Source organism: Stegodyphus dumicola, chromosome 10 (genome assembly GCF_044657685.1).
Source record: "Stegodyphus dumicola isolate Sdum_Otavi_A_Nest chromosome 10, ASM4465768v1".
Lineage (NCBI taxonomy): Eukaryota > Metazoa > Arthropoda > Arachnida > Araneae > Eresidae > Stegodyphus > Stegodyphus dumicola.
In genome coordinates this window covers 63442317-63461939 of record NC_140777.1, presented here as the reverse complement: position 1 = coordinate 63461939, position 19623 = coordinate 63442317, and the positions used below count along the sequence as shown (strand labels likewise).

The following is a 19623-nucleotide window of genomic DNA, read 5'->3' as shown; positions in this document are numbered from 1 at the left end:
TGATCAATAATTGCTCCTTTTCCTGCTCGCTTCCTAAGAACGGTATCAGATTTTGGGAGTTCTTGCTGCTATTACTGGTTACCTAAATTTACCAATGAGATGTGCAACTAAATGGATCAGTTTAATCAATAATGGCAAATATCACATCCATCTTCCTCCCTTTTATTTATTAATATGTCAATAAAAGACAAAATAACTATGGATATGGTCCATAAATAATAATAAAAAAAAAAAAAAAAAAAAAAAAAAAAACTCAGTTCATCGTTAATTTTTTTTTTTTTTTTCAATTCACTTTAATTTCATTTCAAATTGAAACTGTCCAACAAAAACTGGAGTTGGAGTCGACCTATTTTTAGCAACTCCAGCTTCCGACTCCTTTTACCGAAAAATCTGCCCAACTCCGACTCCACAGCGCTCCTCAAAACAACCCCTTTTCCAGCCTTGTTGCTGAAGTAAACCTACTTTTCATCACAAGTGATAATCTGGTCCAGAATTTTATCCTTGCTTTGATATTCGAGCAGATTAATGCAAACCTGAACACATCTGTCCTTATCTGCTTGAATCAGCTGATGCAGCACCCAGCAATTGAACTTGTAAACCAAGTTTATGCAATGCACAACACAACTAAAGGACATGGCACCAACGTCCGATTCCTTAGGAACCTATCGAGTGGTTGCATAATGATCTTCTTCCACAAGTTCTCGTAGGTGGGGCTCATTAACATCAGTAGGCCAACCAGAGCCCTTTGCTTCTTGAATGTTATAGTCCTTGTTTTTGAACTTAAAGTCCCAAACCTTCACAATGTCATATGATCAACATCAGTACCTTAAGGTGTGCACATGATTTGGCGACATTCTGTAGCTGACGTTTTGCAATAGAACTGGAAGTAAATGATGGTTCTCATCTGGTAGTGTGATAGTTTCATTTCAGACATCTTGTACTTAATAATGATGATATTTGTTTACAAATTTTACAACACAGTGTTTCTAAAGCAAGTCTTTTTCTTTCCAATTAGAAAAATCATTTGACAAAATATGATTAAAATTGCCAACAGTTTACACAGATGTTATTTGCAGCGGCAGGAAACTTTTGTCACAACCCGATATATAAATTAAGATGTCTGCAATTATATTCCAAGTAAATGTTAAGTCTGAAATGCATATGTATAGTTATTTAGCACCATAATGAGATTAAAACGAGGTTTCACAAAATCAAATGCTTTCTCATTTTGTATAAAATACAGTAAACACAAAGCTGAACAAACAGACTATCTTACCGGCCAACCTTGCCACTCAGCAAAATTAAATAAAATAAAATACAGCAACCACCACTCGAATACACTGCCTATCAGACAACCTTGTCACTCACACTTGGGTGCGTGTGTGCACTGAGCTTTAACGTCATTAAAACTTTACTATTTTCGACACGATACCAATGTGTATACCCTCTCCAATTTATATATAAAAAAAAAAATTGTGTGTTTGCCAATATGGTCTTTCCTTCATCTAATGTTGTATTTCAATTGAATGCAACATCTGTAGTTTCGAAGATACAAACATTCGCAAATACCTCAAATGGTGTCTTAATTTTGGCTTTCCCATCAGACCATTATGGAGGAACACAATCCTACATTACAAAAAAGTACTGACAATCAAGTTTAAAAATAACCTAACAATGAGTTCAACAGTTTTAGAATTCAAGTACCTCACCCTCCTTTTAAATATATGTTAGAAAATTATGTTAATGTATGACATGTTGTTGTCTGTAGTCTAATTTGTGACCCCTCAATTTACACTATCACTAAATCATAGATCCCAATGATCTGCTAAATAGCATATTTAGATGATCGATTACAGTACAATAAAAAAAGCAAAAAAGAAAATCTAGAAAAGTTCAAATCTTAATGTCACACCAGCTGAGGTTTTTTAAGCTTTCACTGAGCAGTTGTTTAACAATAGTAAAATCTTGCAATTTGATGATAATCCTAGAGTGTTAAAATTTATCTAGCTTCTTTAACAAAATGCTCTATGAACCATTTGGTGAAACGTTCTTTTCATGAACCATGAATTTTGTTTATTCCTTTAAACCACAGGTACTCCTTTCAGAGCTCTGGAACTGGTGCTATTACCCACTACCACTGTTTTACATTTGTAAGTTCCAGTTGCATTGCTGCATACTAAAAATAGTAACTCTTCCTTTAGCTTCTTTCACCTCTGACGGTGCATTTTCTTTGCTTGTCACAAATACCTTTCTTGGCAAACATAGCCACAAAAGTTCAGTCTCATCCATATTAAAACCTGTTCTGGGCTAAGATTTTCATCTGCCACTAACACAAAAAATTCATCAATAAATTCCTTTGCAGCATTTTTATCTTCTGAAAGTTTTCCCACGTGCTTTCAGATAACATATACCAAGTCTCTGCTTAAATCAGTTTAGCCAACCGCTGATGAAATTGCACAGCTCCTCTATTTTTAAATCAGCATGAATCTGATTTCTGTTTTTTCTCAGAAGCAGTCCTCAAATTGGCTCCCCCATCATCCCTCATCCACTGCTGGAACCACTCGTACAAGACAGCATTGAGGTTTGACGATTTCGCCTCGTGCAAAGATTTCTAGTTTCGGATTCCGGTGTTGGATTATTGTTGCTGTAAAATTTCAACAGCTTTTTTTTTTTTTCTTTGCCATGTCACAATTTCAAACGATTCTGCTATAAACCGAGAAGTAATACCTTTTTCCATCTTTTGCAAAATTTCCATTTGCCTTGCCGTTAATGCAATAGGTTTAGCTTTTTCAACGTTACAAACAGTAAAATCATGAATGCATTTCTTATCTGCCATTTTATTAAAAAGCGCTCAAATGCAAAATATTTTTAATTTATCCACAAAGTATCCAGATATAAAAACAGCAGCATTAAACAATGCCGTGAAACAATAAGGGTCATAAAATACAACGTGAATCGTGAACTTAAAAGAAAAGTTGACCAAATCATCTGCTTTTTTACCTTGATGCAGATTGGTGGGGAAAAACTTTCACCACGATGTCAATAATTTGGTGTTTCTGTTATTAATCATCCAGTAATTATTACATCATTATTCAGCAAGTATTTTTTCTTTGGTATTTCGTTCTCCATGTTGCGGCTTCCAGAACATATAAATTGAATGTTTACATTTTGAGAGGCAACGTGGATTTCAGGTCGTTGGATTTTCAGTATTTGGCTGTATAAAAACACATTAAAAAATAAACATATTACTTCGAACTTGCCAAAAACAAACTCTGCTGATTTCTATCACATGTTATTTTTACGAGGTCAGTAAATTTTGTGTATCGCAAAAAATTACCATATTACGAAAACGAACATGTAAATTAGATAATCAAACATAATTAAAATTAATTAAATTTATTTATACAAGACCTTCAAAATATGACTCATAAATGCCAGAATTAAACTTAAATCACCATCAAGGTCACGTTCATCACTCTGTTCTAAATCCCTTCTTCTAACGTTGAGTCATTTTCATTTTATTTTTCAATGATTTCCGGTTTAATCGTATTGTGATATGATCGTATCAGCTTGAACCAATTGCCATGCTTTATCAATCCACAAGGCAAGTTTCCCATATGAAGCTTTTCTCATCCGTCTGGAATTTTTGAAAAGAAATGAAATCTGCTTTGCATCCATTCCTCCCACTGCTTTCGCAGTTTTGTGCTCGAAAATTCTACTGATGGTGAGATACAGTGGCTGTAAAATTTTTGTAAGCCCACCTGGCATCATTGAGATATTGTTACTAAGTTTTTCTGCTTTATATTTTGCAGTAACCACTGAATGGGATCATAATGAATCCAGAATGATGAGTCCCAGAGGTTGGAAAAAAGCAACATTTCTTTTTTTAAAAAATTTCTGTCAGCCAAAACAACAACACTTCTTCGCACATCCATCTTTTATCACTGGTACAAATAATGATCTCTTTAAAAATTTTCCCTTTTTTTCTACAGAAACTAATCTTAAAATCACCAAAATGTTGATAAGTCGCCAAATTTAGAACCGTTTAATAAAAGAATTCACATCCCCAAAAGCAAAAAGTTGTTTAAGAGCTCTTTATTAGAAAAAACGAATTTCGAAATATTTATGTTTCACTTCTTTGCTTAGAAACTTGAGTATCCCATCATTTATATTAGAAATAGAAACAAATTATAACTCATGAACCCATTCAAAAAATAACCATATATACAGCAGTGAATCGCCAAAAATATTCCTCCAAAATGCTAATTCATACACAAAATGACAGTCGCAAAAACAAAGAAATTTCAGATGATTAAGGGCCTTCTGCTGGTTTTGTCCAAAATTAAGGACTTTTAAGGACCAAAAATCGATTAAAAAAATCTAAGAACTTTTAAGGACTCTTACGGACCATACGAACCCTAGCCTAGTAATGGACCCATGTCTCATCCATGGTGATAAATCGGCGCATAAAATCTGTAGGATCCCTGTTGAATCAGTTCATAGACACCTGCAAAAATCGTTTGATTCATATTCAGCGAATGCGGCACTCATCTTGCACAGAGCTTTCGCATGCCTAATTCTTTATGCAAGATGTTTAGCACCCTTTCTTCCGATATCCCCACAGCTTCAGCTATCTCACACACCTTTACTCGCCTATCGTCTAACACAAGGATGTCAAACTCACGGCCCACAACAAATATTTTTGTGGCCCGGCCAATATATCGGCAAATAATAATATATAATAATAAAATAACATGTCAAAGAAGTAAAAAATGAAATGTTTACTTCTAAGTAATTAACGATAATTTATTCAGTGTTGTTAGATTACTCACAGCAAGCTGACACACACATTACTTAAATTACAAATGCGTGCGAGTAGCTTGCGTTCAGCTACCTTTGGCTTTTGGGGGACACGTGCACTCAGAACTTGTACGCATCCCCCGATAGCCAAATGTGGCCGAGCTCATGGTCTCAGTTTTCAAATCATAGTTTTGTACGATATATTGGTGCATGCACTTTGCTTTATTATTAATTATTACTTAATTCATATTGTTACGGATTTCATAGTTATTTATTTATTTAGTTTTTTTTTTTATTTAGAATTGTAATTAGATTTGCTTCATGTTGCCTTAGCAACGCAGATGATTTTTGAAAAGACAGCTGCGTAGGAAGGTTAAAAATAGAACAGCGCGTGCATTTAATACCTAATAAATAAATATCTCGTAATTGCTGTTGCCATCTACAAAAATCCAGATATTTATAGATGTTTCCAGTATATTCGAGAAATTAATTATAAAGCTTATAAAAGCCGAGAACAAACAACTCATCTCAGTAGTAGCTGTAGTTCTAGTGAACTGTTTGTTTACTTAATGCTGTGATTGATTTGCAGCAATTTTGCTGCGAGATAGAATTAGTTTCTCTGTTTTGAATTGATTTTTGCTAAACGTTTGACATTTTGTGATATTGTTAGAATATTTTTGAAGAAACATTTCAGCATTTTGATTTATCTCTTGTGGAAAGAATAAATTTTTGTTAACTTTTTAACGTTAACCGTGTTTATTCCAGCCCTTTGTATTCAGTATGCCTATATCAAAACCAAGTGGTAGTAAAATTAAACGAAAAATCGCTGACGAACATAGAATATTCCAAGTAAAATGGGAATTAGAATTTTTGCTGTGAAATAAAAGATAAAATAATCTGCTTGATATATAATAATACTATTAATGTACCAAAGTTATATAATATTAAACGTCATTACGAACACACAATCGAAATATAACAATTACGAAGGATTAATGAGAGAAGAAAAGTTGAAAGAGCTCAAGTTAGAAGTGAAAAAGCAACAGTCCATGTTTAGTAAAGTATTGCAAGAAAGTGAAGCGGCGGTACATACAAGCTACGTCTTGTTCGAGTTGATAGCTAAATATTCGAAGCCTTTTACTGACTGTGATTTCATCAAGGAATGCCTAATGAAAGCTGGAGAAATTGTTTGTCCTGGAAATGTGAAGGCTTTTCAATCAATTTCATTGTCTCGAAATACAGCTGCGGAAAGAGTTACTGATTTAGCCGCGAATTTAAGTGATCAGATCAAAGCAAAATCATCTAGTTTCGAAAGTTTCTCCATTGCCTGTGACGAGAGCACGGACATTAGTGGCAAAGCTCAATTAGCAGTGTTTCTTAATTCTTGTGACAAGAATTTTAACATTTTTGAGGAATTACTGGAACTAATACCGATGCCTGGTACTACCACAGGAGAAGATATATTTACTTGTGTTTTTGGACTTCTGCAGAAAATCTACCTTTGGCAAAATTAAATTCTGTAGCTACAGATGGCGCTCCATCAATGACTGGGAAAAACAAGGGCTTCGTAGCATTACTAAGAAAAAAACTTAGTGAAATTCATGGTTCAAACATTCATCATTTGCATTGTATTATACATCAAGGAGTTCTATGCACAAAAGTAATAAATATGGAGAATGTTTTGTCATATATAAAAAAAGTTATAAATTTTTATAAGATCTCGAGGTTTAAATCAGCATCAATTCACTGCTTTCTTAAGTGAGTTAGATAGTGAATATTCGGGTTTGTCCTACTATACCGAGGTACATTGGTTATGTTGCTCCAAGATTCTCAAACAATTCTGGGATTTGAAAGAAGAAATATGCCAGTTTTTAAAAACAAAAATCAAGACATAAGTTTGTTTTACGATCCAATATGGATACAAGATTTATCTTTCTTGGTTGATATAACCAAACACTTAACCGATTTAAATTTATCGTTACAAGGAAAAGATTATATCATTACGAACATGTTTGACATAATTAAAGCATTCAAATGTCAACGAGTTCTTTTGGAAAAACAACTTAAAAACGAAGATTCGAAGCACTTCCCGACGTGCAGCATGAACAAATCAAGTTTAGAGGATACTTGTTCGTATCAAAAATACGCAGAAAAAATTGCAAATTTAACAACTGAATTTGAAACAAGGTTTAATGGTTTTAGTTCCCTCGAAGACAAATTTTTTTTGTTTTCTTCAATTTTCTCAATAAGTATTGACTCAGTACCCAGCCATATGCAAATGGAGGTGATCGAGATTCAAGTGGGCGTGCCTGAATTTTACAAATATTTTACAAATATTTACAAATATTTTACAAATATACCAGCCAGGTTTGAAAATACTCAAAAATTCGCATATGAAATTATTTCCATGTTTGGCAGCACTTATCGGTGCGAGCAGTTATTTTCAGTCGTGAAAGGTAATAAGTCTCCTATTAGAATCCGTATTAATGATGCTCACCTTGGGTCAGCGTTGAAAGTTATCACTGCAAACAAAATTTCTCCCGAAATAGGAAAGATAATAGCAGAGAAGAGATGTCAAGTATCAGGACGTAAACATTAAATTTTTCTTGTTCTTTTCTATATAAATATATATATATATGTTTATTATTGTATTATTCGAAATAAATCTACGTTTCTATGAATATAGATTTTTTATTTATTTATTTATTTTTTTTTTTTTTTTTTTGCGGCCCGCCTAAAGTTAAACCTTGTTTGTTTGGCCCAAGTGTACCTATGAGTTTGACATCCCTGGTCTAACACAACATCGTGCACCTCTTGATGGTTTTTGGCGTGGTTGCCGTTTTTGGACATCCTTCACATGGGTCATCTTTGAGGATTGTACACCACGTTTAACCCTTTGCGGTGACTATACTTTAAAGTCAGAATTTTAACCAAAAAAGTTGTATGCGGTCAATTAGGCCTAAAGAAGTATACACGTAAAATTTTGTATAAATTGCACTTACCGTTTTAATTTTGTGGGTGCTCTATGAAGTGAAACACTGCGCCGCCAGAGATTTTAAAAGTGCGACTAAGGGAGCATTGCAGTGAAGCACAGAAATGAGTAGGATCATTTTTAAAGTAATGAAAAAACACTGTATTATGGCTCTATACATGGTTTTCTGGATATACACAACATTATTGAACAAATATAGATAAATGAGATAAATATATGTATATACACAAGTCCTATATACAAAGATATTTACAAATTTTTCGATTTCTTAGCTTTGTAAAATTGTTCAAAGCATGTCACACCTTTCCGATGGAAGCACAAACCAACTTTTTTCTGATAGAAGCATAACAACAGGTTTTGAACATAAAACTTGTTTTGTGCGGCTTCTTGTTCCGTGAAACAATATGTTTATAATTCCAAGTAAAAGCTTGAGGCTGCGTAGAGGTGCCTGGGTAAGATGGATCATCAAGCTTCTCATCAAATAAATGAGTTTCATCCGACATATCATCACAGGATTACACTGGTTCAGGGGCATATATATCAGTATTGCTGCTATCTTTATGCTCTGATTCAGAATAAGAGGGTAATTCATGAAGCACTTTTAGCGCTTCTGAAAGAGTTATAGCTTCTCCACGCCATTTATGGAATGGCCTTTCCTCCGTGCCATTTATGGAAAATTAATAATAAAAAATTAACTATAATTAATACTAACAATAAAGAAAAATAAGCTATAAGATACACATACACACAAAAAAAATATCTACACAATTACTGAAAATAAATGGGAATGCGACTAAAAAGTGACAGCAAAAAATTTGCGCAGCTGTAAGTAAAGATTACTCGAGCTACTGATAAAAATCCCGCCTGAAAATTACTCACAAAAATTTCAAGATGACTATATTAGGGCTTTCATAGCACAAACTACACCTCATCCCTCAACTGCTTTGTTTGAATTCATTCCCCCAAAACAACAGAAATAGAAAACATATACAACAGATGTTGTGATGCGTAATAGTATGAGATTGCTAAAGGTGCAGTGTTCCCGCTAATGGAACACCCCGTTTTATTCAATGATTCTGTGCATGCTTTTTTAATGAAAAATGTAAAAAATATATAACAAATAATATAGAGTACAGCCATCAAAATTATACAGAAATTGTTTTTCAAACAATTTTATTTGTATCACCAAGAAAATATAGAAAATTACTAAAAAATAAGTGGATTTTAATAACACATCATAAATGAAAATTCAGTCTCTTCTTGTGATATGCTGCCGTCGACTATTTCAAAAGAGAAGTTCGAAGTATATTATAAAGGCATTTTCATCCATTTATGGTGGAATTTAATGGTTTCAGAAGCAATTCAAGTTGGGTGTTCCATGTAGTGGAACACTGAGCAACAAAGGGTTAAATTCAGCTTTTTAATGGTTGACATGGAAGAAGCAGAGTCCCCATAAACTTTTGGCAACTTCGGATGAATTTATCCATCCAATACAAAGAATTTTATGACTGCACGATACTCCAGTTTACCCATTTTAACGAATAAGACGCAAGAAGTCTACTTGGAAAATTCGTGCAAACAAACTACTTGAGAGAAGAGTTGAAACTTGTCATATGAGCTATTGACACCTGCACCCAGGCAGGAAACAAATTTTTGCTGAGTGGAGCAGCATCTCTGGGTTAGGCCAGGAACTTTTCACCTTACTCATATGTCTTAACTGTAGAAAATTTTGTAAGTAAAGTATTAGGAAAAAGTACCATCAAATTTGAAATAAAAGTTGGCAATCGAATAAATTAGACTGAATTAGAAAATGTGTTGCATAATCCAAATCTAAGAAGGAATTTACTATCGGAAGCAAGGTTAGAAAAGGCAGGTGCCCATTGAATATACTTCAATAACTGCGGTAGATTATGTTATGCTAAGTGGTATGATGTACTTCTATGACATAAAAAAATTTAGGCATACAACAGATACAGAGAAAGATGAAGTCATGGTACAGAAGATTTTGCCAAGTAAATTTTGATTATATTCAGAATATTAGTAAAAATCAAAGAGTGAAAGGATTAGCCGAATTCAAAAAACCAACAGAGAAATGCGATCCAGGTATGGCTGTTGCTAAATCAACATTAACGTTTGCGAAAATTACAACACAATGAACGAATTATGCAAATTGAACCAAATTTACAGGAAATGTAAAGTGAGGTAAGGCATGCAAATAATTAGAATTGCAAGGCAATTGTGGATGAGTGGACTAAGAACCGGCTGCTTATTCCATGTATATCAGGACCGTAAAGTTGTGTTGAAATCTGCTTATTGTCATCATCTGCAGCCAATGTTTATTAGTGGTCAATATGCCGCATCAACAGCAGAAGGTGCTATACCAAGAACCAACGGAGTTTGAACAAGGTTGTATTGTCGGTATGCAAGAGGGTGGACCTTCGTATCAAACAATCGCAGCTCATATGCAGTGTAATATCACAAATGTGATGTGTTTGGAAGAAATGGACAGAAGAGATCGGCAGAAGACAGAGCAAACAAGAAGAAATTGTGGGTGTGGGACATGCAATAGCACAATGGCACGGGACAATTGATACCTCATCTGCATGACTGCAACGGATCGTACAGCAGCTTCTCTTGTGTAACACAACGGTGGAGCATGGCTACAGGTGTTGCATGTCTAGCTCCATGGTTCGTCGTCGCCTGCTGTAGCATGAACCGCATGCAAGGGTTCTAAGCAAGATTTCCCTCTCACTGTAACATAGATGCCTCTGACTTCAATAAGCATGGCAACAAGTTGTTTTCTCTGATGAATTTTACTACAGTCTGGAGTACTACGATGTGAGAGTACATGCTGGAAGTTACAGAGGGGAATGTCTGTTACATCAGTGTGTTACCCAGTGTCAATTGCCTGGCATCATGGTTTGGGGAGCTATTGGGTAAAATTCCTGATCCCATCTAGTACAGATTACAACAACCTCAACAGTAATCGCTAGATAAGGGAAATTGTAGAGCGAGGTGTCCCCCCCCCACTTTTCGACACATTACGGGCACTGTTATTTCAGCAGGATGATGACCATGCAAATGTTTCTCAGACTACACAAGCATTCTTTAGGGCACAACAGGTTTCGCTTCTTCCATGGTCTGCTTATTTCCTCGATATGTCACTCACTGAGCATGTTCGAGATTTAATCGGTCGGCGACCGGCTCATACACCTGGTTGGGCACACACTAAGACTGCACTGTGTCAAGTCGTAGCCATACAGAATACCATTTCCCAGGATTACATTCAGAACTTGTATGATTCAATGCCATAATGTGTACAAGCTCTCATAGTTCAAGGCGGACAGAAAGTACTGATTTCTGAAGGTCTTTTTCTTTTTTTGTCTTGTAAATTCGAGTGCATTGTTCAATAACTTTAAAAACTAACTACCTTAGGCAAATGGAAAAACTGATAAATACATAACTAATGCCAATAATGGTGGTGAATTCTGTAACAGGTAATTCAAAAGCACTTAGCCTAAAAAGGGAATAGTGTTGAACATGCAAATGCATACACCCCAGAAAACAGTGTGTGTGTGTGTGTGTGTGTGTGTGAAAGCTTTAACAAAACAACGTTTGGTGCAGTTAAAGCTATGCTTAATAATTCTAAAATGGGGGAAAAAAAAGGTGGACAGATGCTCCCGGATGTTTTGCACAAATTTGGAACGAGGTGAGTCATAATAATATCTGAACCCATTACGAAATCTTCCTAAACAGAAAACTTAGTTTTATTTATTTTAAATGTTTGGACGTAAAGCATATGTTGGCATACCAAAACAGAATAGAGACAAATTACAAACAAAATGCAAAAAAAAATTTTGGTAGGATATGCCAAGGAAACTAAGGTTATAAAATATAGCTACCAGAAGAACAGAAATCAATAGAAACCTGTGATGCCAATTTCATTGAAAGAATGAATGCAGTAGATAGCATCCTAGGCCAGAAACCTAAAACTGAGTTTAAAGGATCAGAAATGTTACCAGAATCGGATGGAGAAAAGGAAATTCCTACAAACCAAATAAAGAGATCCTGTAGAGAAATTCTGTAGAAAAAAAACAGTTGTCAGATTAGGCACACTGATGTACAATATCACTTCATTACAAGATGGTGAGTGATGGAGTGTTTGACGTCGAATTCATCTCCAGCAAATTAAACAATGTGGACCTATTTATAAAGGCATGTGCCTGATATGGATTAAAAAAAAATTGTTTCACTGTTTACAATATTCAGGAAGAATTTAAGAATAATAAGTATTGTGTCCATATAATACAACAAAAATGTGAAATTTTTTGTAGTTCTATGCAAGTTTAATTTTAGACTTTGCATCAGTAAAAGGGGGACATTGTTGGCTTAATATTTTGTTAGTCTTTATTGCCTTGTAACTTAATATCCATATGCCAGCAAAATCATCCTCACCTTCCACAATTTGCTGCATTCAAATACAAAACTCCTACTGACAGGCATAGTCACCTAGAGTCAGGTGTTGCAAAAGGCATGGTTTGAAACGTAAATGCTGCAGCCAAGCATTCCACACTGTTTTATGCTGAATGCCCAGTTCACGGCTTGTACAAATGGTTGACTTCTGTGGGCTGACCACAAAACTCTGTCATGATTTCTTCTGAGATATGCAGTCACCCCTCCTGCTTTTCTCTATACACAGACAACCCATATCATGAAACTGAAACCAACGCAATATCCTCTAGTAACCAGGCACAGCTTTTATGTATTTGTGCACGAATGCACACTGAATGCTCATAATCAACAAACACTTCACTTATTCTAACACACAAAAACTATTTTCCAGCACAGTCATAATCTTGCAGAATACTGTCGCAAGCCTGCCATATAGTGTACATGCCAGCCACGAGGCAGGCTTTTTAAACTTAGTGAATTTATCTACCTTTCATGTATCAACCATCTTTGTACATCATAAATCTGTATATAAACAGTGCTTTAAAGCCCGATGAATAATTTAGATTAACCTTGTATACTGTTTGCATAAGGAACAATGATTTTAAAACTATGCAAACTATTGAACAATATGTTTAATATAATACAGCAATTCCAATGTGTGTATTATGCACATTTATCACAGAATTTTCTCAAGTAATAATTAAGTATGTTTAAAAAAGTAAAATGTATTTTTATGACAACTTTTTAAAATGATCCTCATATCTCAATAATCATTATAAAATAATGAAATTTTACAAATATTATATTATTATATTATTTCTATCAATATACAAATATTGATAGAAAGTACTCATATCAACATAAATTGTTTTTATCAAAATCAACAAACCTTCTGGAAATGAGCTACAGGTATTAACAGTTCATCATCTGCTATTTCTAACTCATCCTTGGGAATTTCTTCAATTCTTATGGACCTCGCACTTCCATTACCTAACGAATCTAAGGGCATTTCTTCCCTTTGAACTGCAAATATCTTGTAGCTTATTATTTCTAATAACCTAAAAAATAAAGACAGATCTATGCAAGAACAAAACAGCTTCGTTTCAATTTAGTACAATGCTTTACAAATTTAACAGTTCAACACAAAATGGAAATTATTTGTATTAAGTGAAAATACTCACCTAAGTCTACCAGAACCATTATCTGATAACTCTACTTGCTTTTTGGCTTCTTCCAAGAGATCAGCTACAAAGCCATTCTTACTTGGATATAATACTAGTTCTTTCTAAAATAATGATGTTATGTTTGTTAAAATAATTTGTTTAACAAATTTCTGTTATTTGGAATTGTTCAATATATATATAAAATCTATCATAATACTTACACAAATTTATAAGTTTTGAAAATGCTACAGATATTAAAACAAACAAGAAAAAAATTTGCCTACTTTTACCTCAAAAAAATTCTGTAGTATTAAGATATAATACTAGTTCTTTCTAAAATAATGATGTTATAGTTATTGAAATAAATTATTTAAAAAATTTCTGTTATTTGGAATTGTTCAATATACATAAATCTATCATAATACTTTCACATATTTATAAGTTTTGAAAATGCTACAAATATTAAAACAAAGCCCCCCCCAAAAAAAAACTACTACTACTTTAACCTGAAAGAAATGAAGAATTCATTATATTTTAACCAAACAGAAGGTGGCAATGATTAAAATATGGAATAATTCTAAATTACTCTGCATTTAAAATTTGTAAAAATCTTATACAACTGCATATTAATATATTTAAAAAATTTTCAATTCATTTATCTTCCATTAAACAATATAAAAAACTACACACCTCTTCTTTTAATTTACTATTCACCCACGTACACTTGAATTGCTTTTTATTCTCTAGTTCACTAACTTTAATATTCATCTGAAATATATAAAAATATTAAGAAATACATAAAAATTTCATTTGAATTTTCTATAATTCATAATAATTTTTTATTTAAAAAATTGAGCAAAACAACTTGAAACTGGAAATACCAAATTTTCTCAACAATGCATTTTTTCTCAATTACATTATCCAAAAAGTTATTTGAAAAGCTATTGCGAAGATTTACTAAGGTTTCCTTGCAAAGTTGTTCAGCATCCTTATACGAATGCTAAAAACATGCCACTTTTTTTTTTTTTTTTTCATGTGATACACATATAAGCAAATAGCATTACCATGTATTACATTTTTTATTTAATACTTATGCTTAAATCAGAAGAATAATTAGTTATTTTAACATAAGAAGAGAAATAATGCAATCCTTTGAACCTAAGATGGTAGACCAAAATTATTTTATATGCCAAAAATGCATTTAAAAAAATGACAAGACAAAGAAAAATGTCACTGGTTCTTAATTTGAACAATTGTACCATAGGTAATAAAAAAATCTCATTTATTAAAATGGAACTATGGCTGCACACTCAAATACTTTCTCATTAAAAGCTGCTTATTAACAACAAACAAAAGTCTGAAATGTTTAAGATTTTAAATTACATCCAAAGGGGCTTTTTTAAACATTTTGTGTGTTACATTTATTTATTAAATATCACATTCTTTGCACTTAAAGAATAAAATTCAGTTCAACAGCAATATTGCAAAATAGTTTTAAAATGAACATATCTTTAGAATTTCCGATACAGAGACTCACACGCTGGAGATAAAAATGTTTTTCCTGTACAACACTGCCATTGCTAGCTTTGAAATCGTTTTTGGTTAATCAAAAATTCGTTAAAGTTTTACAAAATAGGAAATCAATAATAAAACAAATTCACTTTGTGGCAACAGTCTGAAAAGTGATTCACTGTTTGTAGTGAATCAACACATAATCGCAAGACAAAAACAATAGTCCTTCAGGGACAGAGGCCTTTGGACTACAAAAGAAGACACAAGAATGAAAGAATAGTATTTCATTCATTTCAAATCATATTATTTACTATGCATGTTTTACTTTTCACTGATAATTTTAGTAAAAAAAAAAAAAAAAAAAAAAAAAAAAAAAAAATTTAACTATATTTACAGTCAACTCTCAATTAAACCATGAATGGAATTACTAGGTTTTTGTCTTAAAAAAGTTTATTATGCAACAATAAAAAACATTGCAATCACCATGGAATAAAACTTCTAACGCATGGCACATGGCAGCCATCTGCCTAAGAGGGAGAGATGCCTTTGTGTATAACATTCTAAAGAAAACTTGTTCATATTCACATACAAAAAAGAAAACAAAAATATAGAATAATGCATATGTGGATCTACAGGATAATCTACATACTTACCACATGAACTCTAAAAATAAAGTCCTAACCAACTTTTCTTTTCCATGCAAATTTGAAATTGGTGCATCATTTATGCTCTCTTATAAATAAATATCTCTTAGTATTTTCTGATCATTTGTATCCCTAATAAAAGTCATAAATTTTTTAGCAACTTTGGAGAGCATTTGCAAACTTATTGCAGACTAATTTTTTTGCCAGTAAATGCCCCACAGTCAAATGGCAACACTAAGAATTTAATACAACAATGAATAAAATTTAAAAAGCAAGAAACACTGGTTATAAAAACATTTACTTCTCTTCAAAAATCTCTCTCTTTTTTTTTTTTTTTTTTTTTTTTTTCTGTCCTTATTCCCATGTGCACAGCAATCTGTTTTAACTTAATAAAAACATCAGAGATTTGCACAAACTCAGCATTGCACACCAGCTAATGCAATAGCAATATCTAGCTTGCCATGTAAATACATTTTGGCACCACTGAAAATTGTCACGTAATTTTTGTAAAACGCCACGTAATTTTTGTAAAAATTTGTAAACGACATGCCTAATGATTTTTGAGGGGGAGGGGGTTGATGGAGATGTGGATAATCAGAAAGCATCTATTTTTCTTTAATAGCATTCGTACAGTGTGCAAAAAAAGGGGAGACAGTTTTATATCTCCCGTTCTAATAGGGCCGATTGGCAAAATTCAACTTGAGTTTTTCATATCTCAAAAGCACAACTTAGGTTGTATTAGATTTATATATAGCATTGTTCTAATAAAGGTATTTTGACACAAAATTCAGACTTTTGAAATGATATGCTGTTTTTTTTCCTCATATTTCGATTCTACGATTCAAATTATGGCAAACTGTCAAATTTTGTAAAAATCGCACGTGTACTTTTTAAAGAATTAGCTTTCAAAGTTTTAGCTCCTCAATGTTAATTGAACTCGATATATATTTATTAATCTCTCTCTTTTTACATGATTCCTTCTTCCAGAATTCGAAATTTAGGCTTACTCCAAATATAATTCGCACATTTTTAACGATTTATATTAAAAAATTTTTTATAAAATGTTGTATTTTAATCTATAAAATTTTCAACATCGTCTTTACAGTACATGTATTTCTTTTCTAGACACACCTGCAAAAAATTATACTTTATTCAAAATTTTCCAAGATACACATGAATTTACATATTGGAACGTTTTGAAATTTGCTTATTTTTTTCCCGGGGGGGGGGGGAGTAGTTTTTTCCTGCTCATCTACAACGAAAAAAAGAAATAAGAAATAGAAAATAGGTTGTTATAAATTAAGAAGTTGGCAAAAACTGAAAAATACACCAAGATAACTTTTTGATTTTCTTTATAAATTTCGCACCAAATTTTACAAAATTTAATATTTAGACATAATTTGAGTCGCAGAATCGAAATATGGAAAAAATTGGTATGTCATTTCAGAAAATGTTCGATTTTGTGTCAAAATACCCATGTTAGAATGATGCTATATATGAATGTAATATATATCCTAAGTTGCACTTTCAAGACATGAAAAATGCAATTTGAATTTCGTCAATTGGCCCAGCAGAACAAGGGATATAGCACTGTTCCCCCCCTTTTTTTTTTTGCAAAATATACCTTAATTCCATCACTAAAGATGTTTATTTTTCTGTTATTTATAGTATAACATTCTTATTTCAAAAACTAATTTTAACCTGTGTAATTATTTTTCAGGTTAAACTGCTTAAAAGTAGAAGTAAAGTACTTCAGCATTATAGAGGTTACTGAGTATGCTTTGGCGAAATTAGCGACATTTCAAAATTCATTTGCCAAGTATCAAAACAAAGCACAGGAGCCTTCCCCCCCCCCAAAAAAAAAATTACCACATTATAAGAACATAATAAATAAAATTTATTTAACAATTAGTAAAACATGAAATTTAATATGTATTTATCTTTCCAGAAATAACATTCACATTTGTGTAAAACACAATTTGACAGTGCTTTGTCTTGTTTCACCATTTGGCTGCAGTTTCCTTATAAATAATTTCATTTACTGGCATTTTTTTTTTTTTAAATACTTTTGCTTAGCGTACAAAATACTATGCTCTTGGTAAGAAAACCACTGATTTTTTTTTTTTTTTCCAGCTGATAGCAAGTTAACTATGGTCAACACTTTCTAGGAAAAATTAATAATAAAGAGTGAAAGAGCAAATAACATTACAAAAAAACATTCTTATTTTAAAATTTACAGAAAGTTGCCAACATTTAAAATGAACGTAAGTAATGACAGAAAGACTTCATTCAATCAAAAGTGAATATGAAAATTAAAAAATGTAGCAAATTATAACTACCACAAAAAATTTCTGTTCCAAGCAATGTTTTTCTAATTGATTCCAAGTTAAAATGCTATACATTTTACCCAAAAAAAAAAAAAAAAAAAAAAAAAAAAAAAAAAAAAAACTGAATCTATAATATCACACAGACAATGTCGTTGACTGCTGTGGCGGCGAGTTTGGTAAACTCTTCTTTATTGATTGATATTCTGATAAACATTGACTTTATTGTGTTAAAACCTGTTTTATTCGAAAGATTATATGTTCCGGTTTCAGAAAATGTATTGCTCGTTTGATTATTTTGAATAGTTTTAAACTTATGAACTTTAAAAATTTCGAATACTGAGCTGACGTGGTGGCGAGTTTGGTAGGCTCTTCACATTGATTGATAAACTGGTAAATATTGACTTTGTGCTGAAATGGGTTTTAGTTGAAAGATTTTATGTTGCGGTTTCAGAATATGTACTGTTTGCTTGAATACTTTACATAGTTTTCAAATTACGAACTTCTAAAAATTTGGATATTGAGCCAGGCCTAATGGATGCTGCCTGTTGACATTTGAAAAGCTGGTGCATCAACTGCTTAAGTCTTTCTACCTGATGGGGGCAGAACTTGGTGATAAAAATGTAGTATTTTATGGAAAATTATTTTAAGAGTTTTACATTGTGATTCTGATATGAAAATGGACTTTTAGACATTTTTGAATTTTATAAAATATTTTATTTATTTGTGAATATGTTCTAAACTCGCATCTTGTCCCAGTCTTGCGTGCTTACATTAAAATCAATGATAATACAAGAGAATCCATTCCTATGGATAATAAGATTCTGGAAGACGACGAAGATGTATTTTTAGTGATCGATAGATTAAATAAAGTTGTTGAGGATATGAGAGAAAAAAGAATTGCAAAGGCACTTATTGAAATAATCAAGGATTAGTTTACATTGCTAACAGGGTGACTCGTCATAATTTAATGGATGTTGAAATGGGAAAAATGAAGAAAACGGAGGATAAATTGGAAAACTTAATACAAGACATCACTGAAATAAAAGAATATATCAAAGCATATGTGAAAGTTAGGGAAAACAAAGAGAATGAGGAGAAAGTGAGTGGAAATACTAGTGTAATAGATACCAAGGTTGAGAGTGAAGATAAGGTAGTGAAACCTAATGGATCTGAGTATAATGAAATTGTAATAAAATCACTTAAGAATAATATAGATGTATTTACGGAACTGAAACGAAATATCAATCCACCAAATTTAGGCATAAGAGTTATTAATTTTTATAGTAGAAAAAATGAAGATGTGGTTGTGCAGTTAGCCAATCGAGAAGATTGTAAAATACTTGAAAGAGCAATTGTTGAAAATGAGAAACTAGCGAATATCGTGAGACCTCGTAGGAAAAAATTTATTAATCCGAAGGTTATAATTTATAATATTTCAGATATTGTGGAGGATGATCAAATCATTGAAAAAATGAAAATAAAATGTAAATGTGGTGGAGACTGTACTAGGCCATTGTTTAGGATTCCGACAAGTGAAAGAGAGGTATCTCATCGTGAATTTCAAATCTCTGGTGTCTGTCAGGGTTTCCTTTTGGAGGAACAGCGATTGGTAATTGGATGGAAATCCTATGCAGTAAAATTGTATCTACGTCCAAAGCGATATTCAAATCACTATGGATATGGTCACCTGAAGAAATTTTGTGAGAGCGAATCAGCATGCAGTAATTGTTCTT

The 19623-nt window shown here is 32.5% G+C and overlaps 1 protein-coding gene across 4 annotated transcripts in view; it reads right to left on the bottom strand.

Annotated features, from left to right (window-relative positions):
- The window catches only part of LOC118189049 (ubiquitin C-terminal hydrolase 7-like), a 166462-nt gene that overhangs the window by 27612 nt on the left and 119227 nt on the right, over positions 1 to 19623 (bottom strand). For all 4 annotated transcript variants that reach the window (XM_085824998.1, XM_085824999.1, XM_085824996.1 and 1 more), the window contains exons 27-29: positions 14098 to 14175; positions 13426 to 13529; positions 13134 to 13302 (exon numbers count right to left, since the gene is read on the bottom strand). In XM_085824998.1, the coding sequence (XP_085681124.1) occupies positions 13134 to 13302; positions 13426 to 13529; positions 14098 to 14175 (351 nt within the window). The remainder of the gene's footprint in view (positions 1 to 13133; positions 13303 to 13425; positions 13530 to 14097; positions 14176 to 19623) is intronic.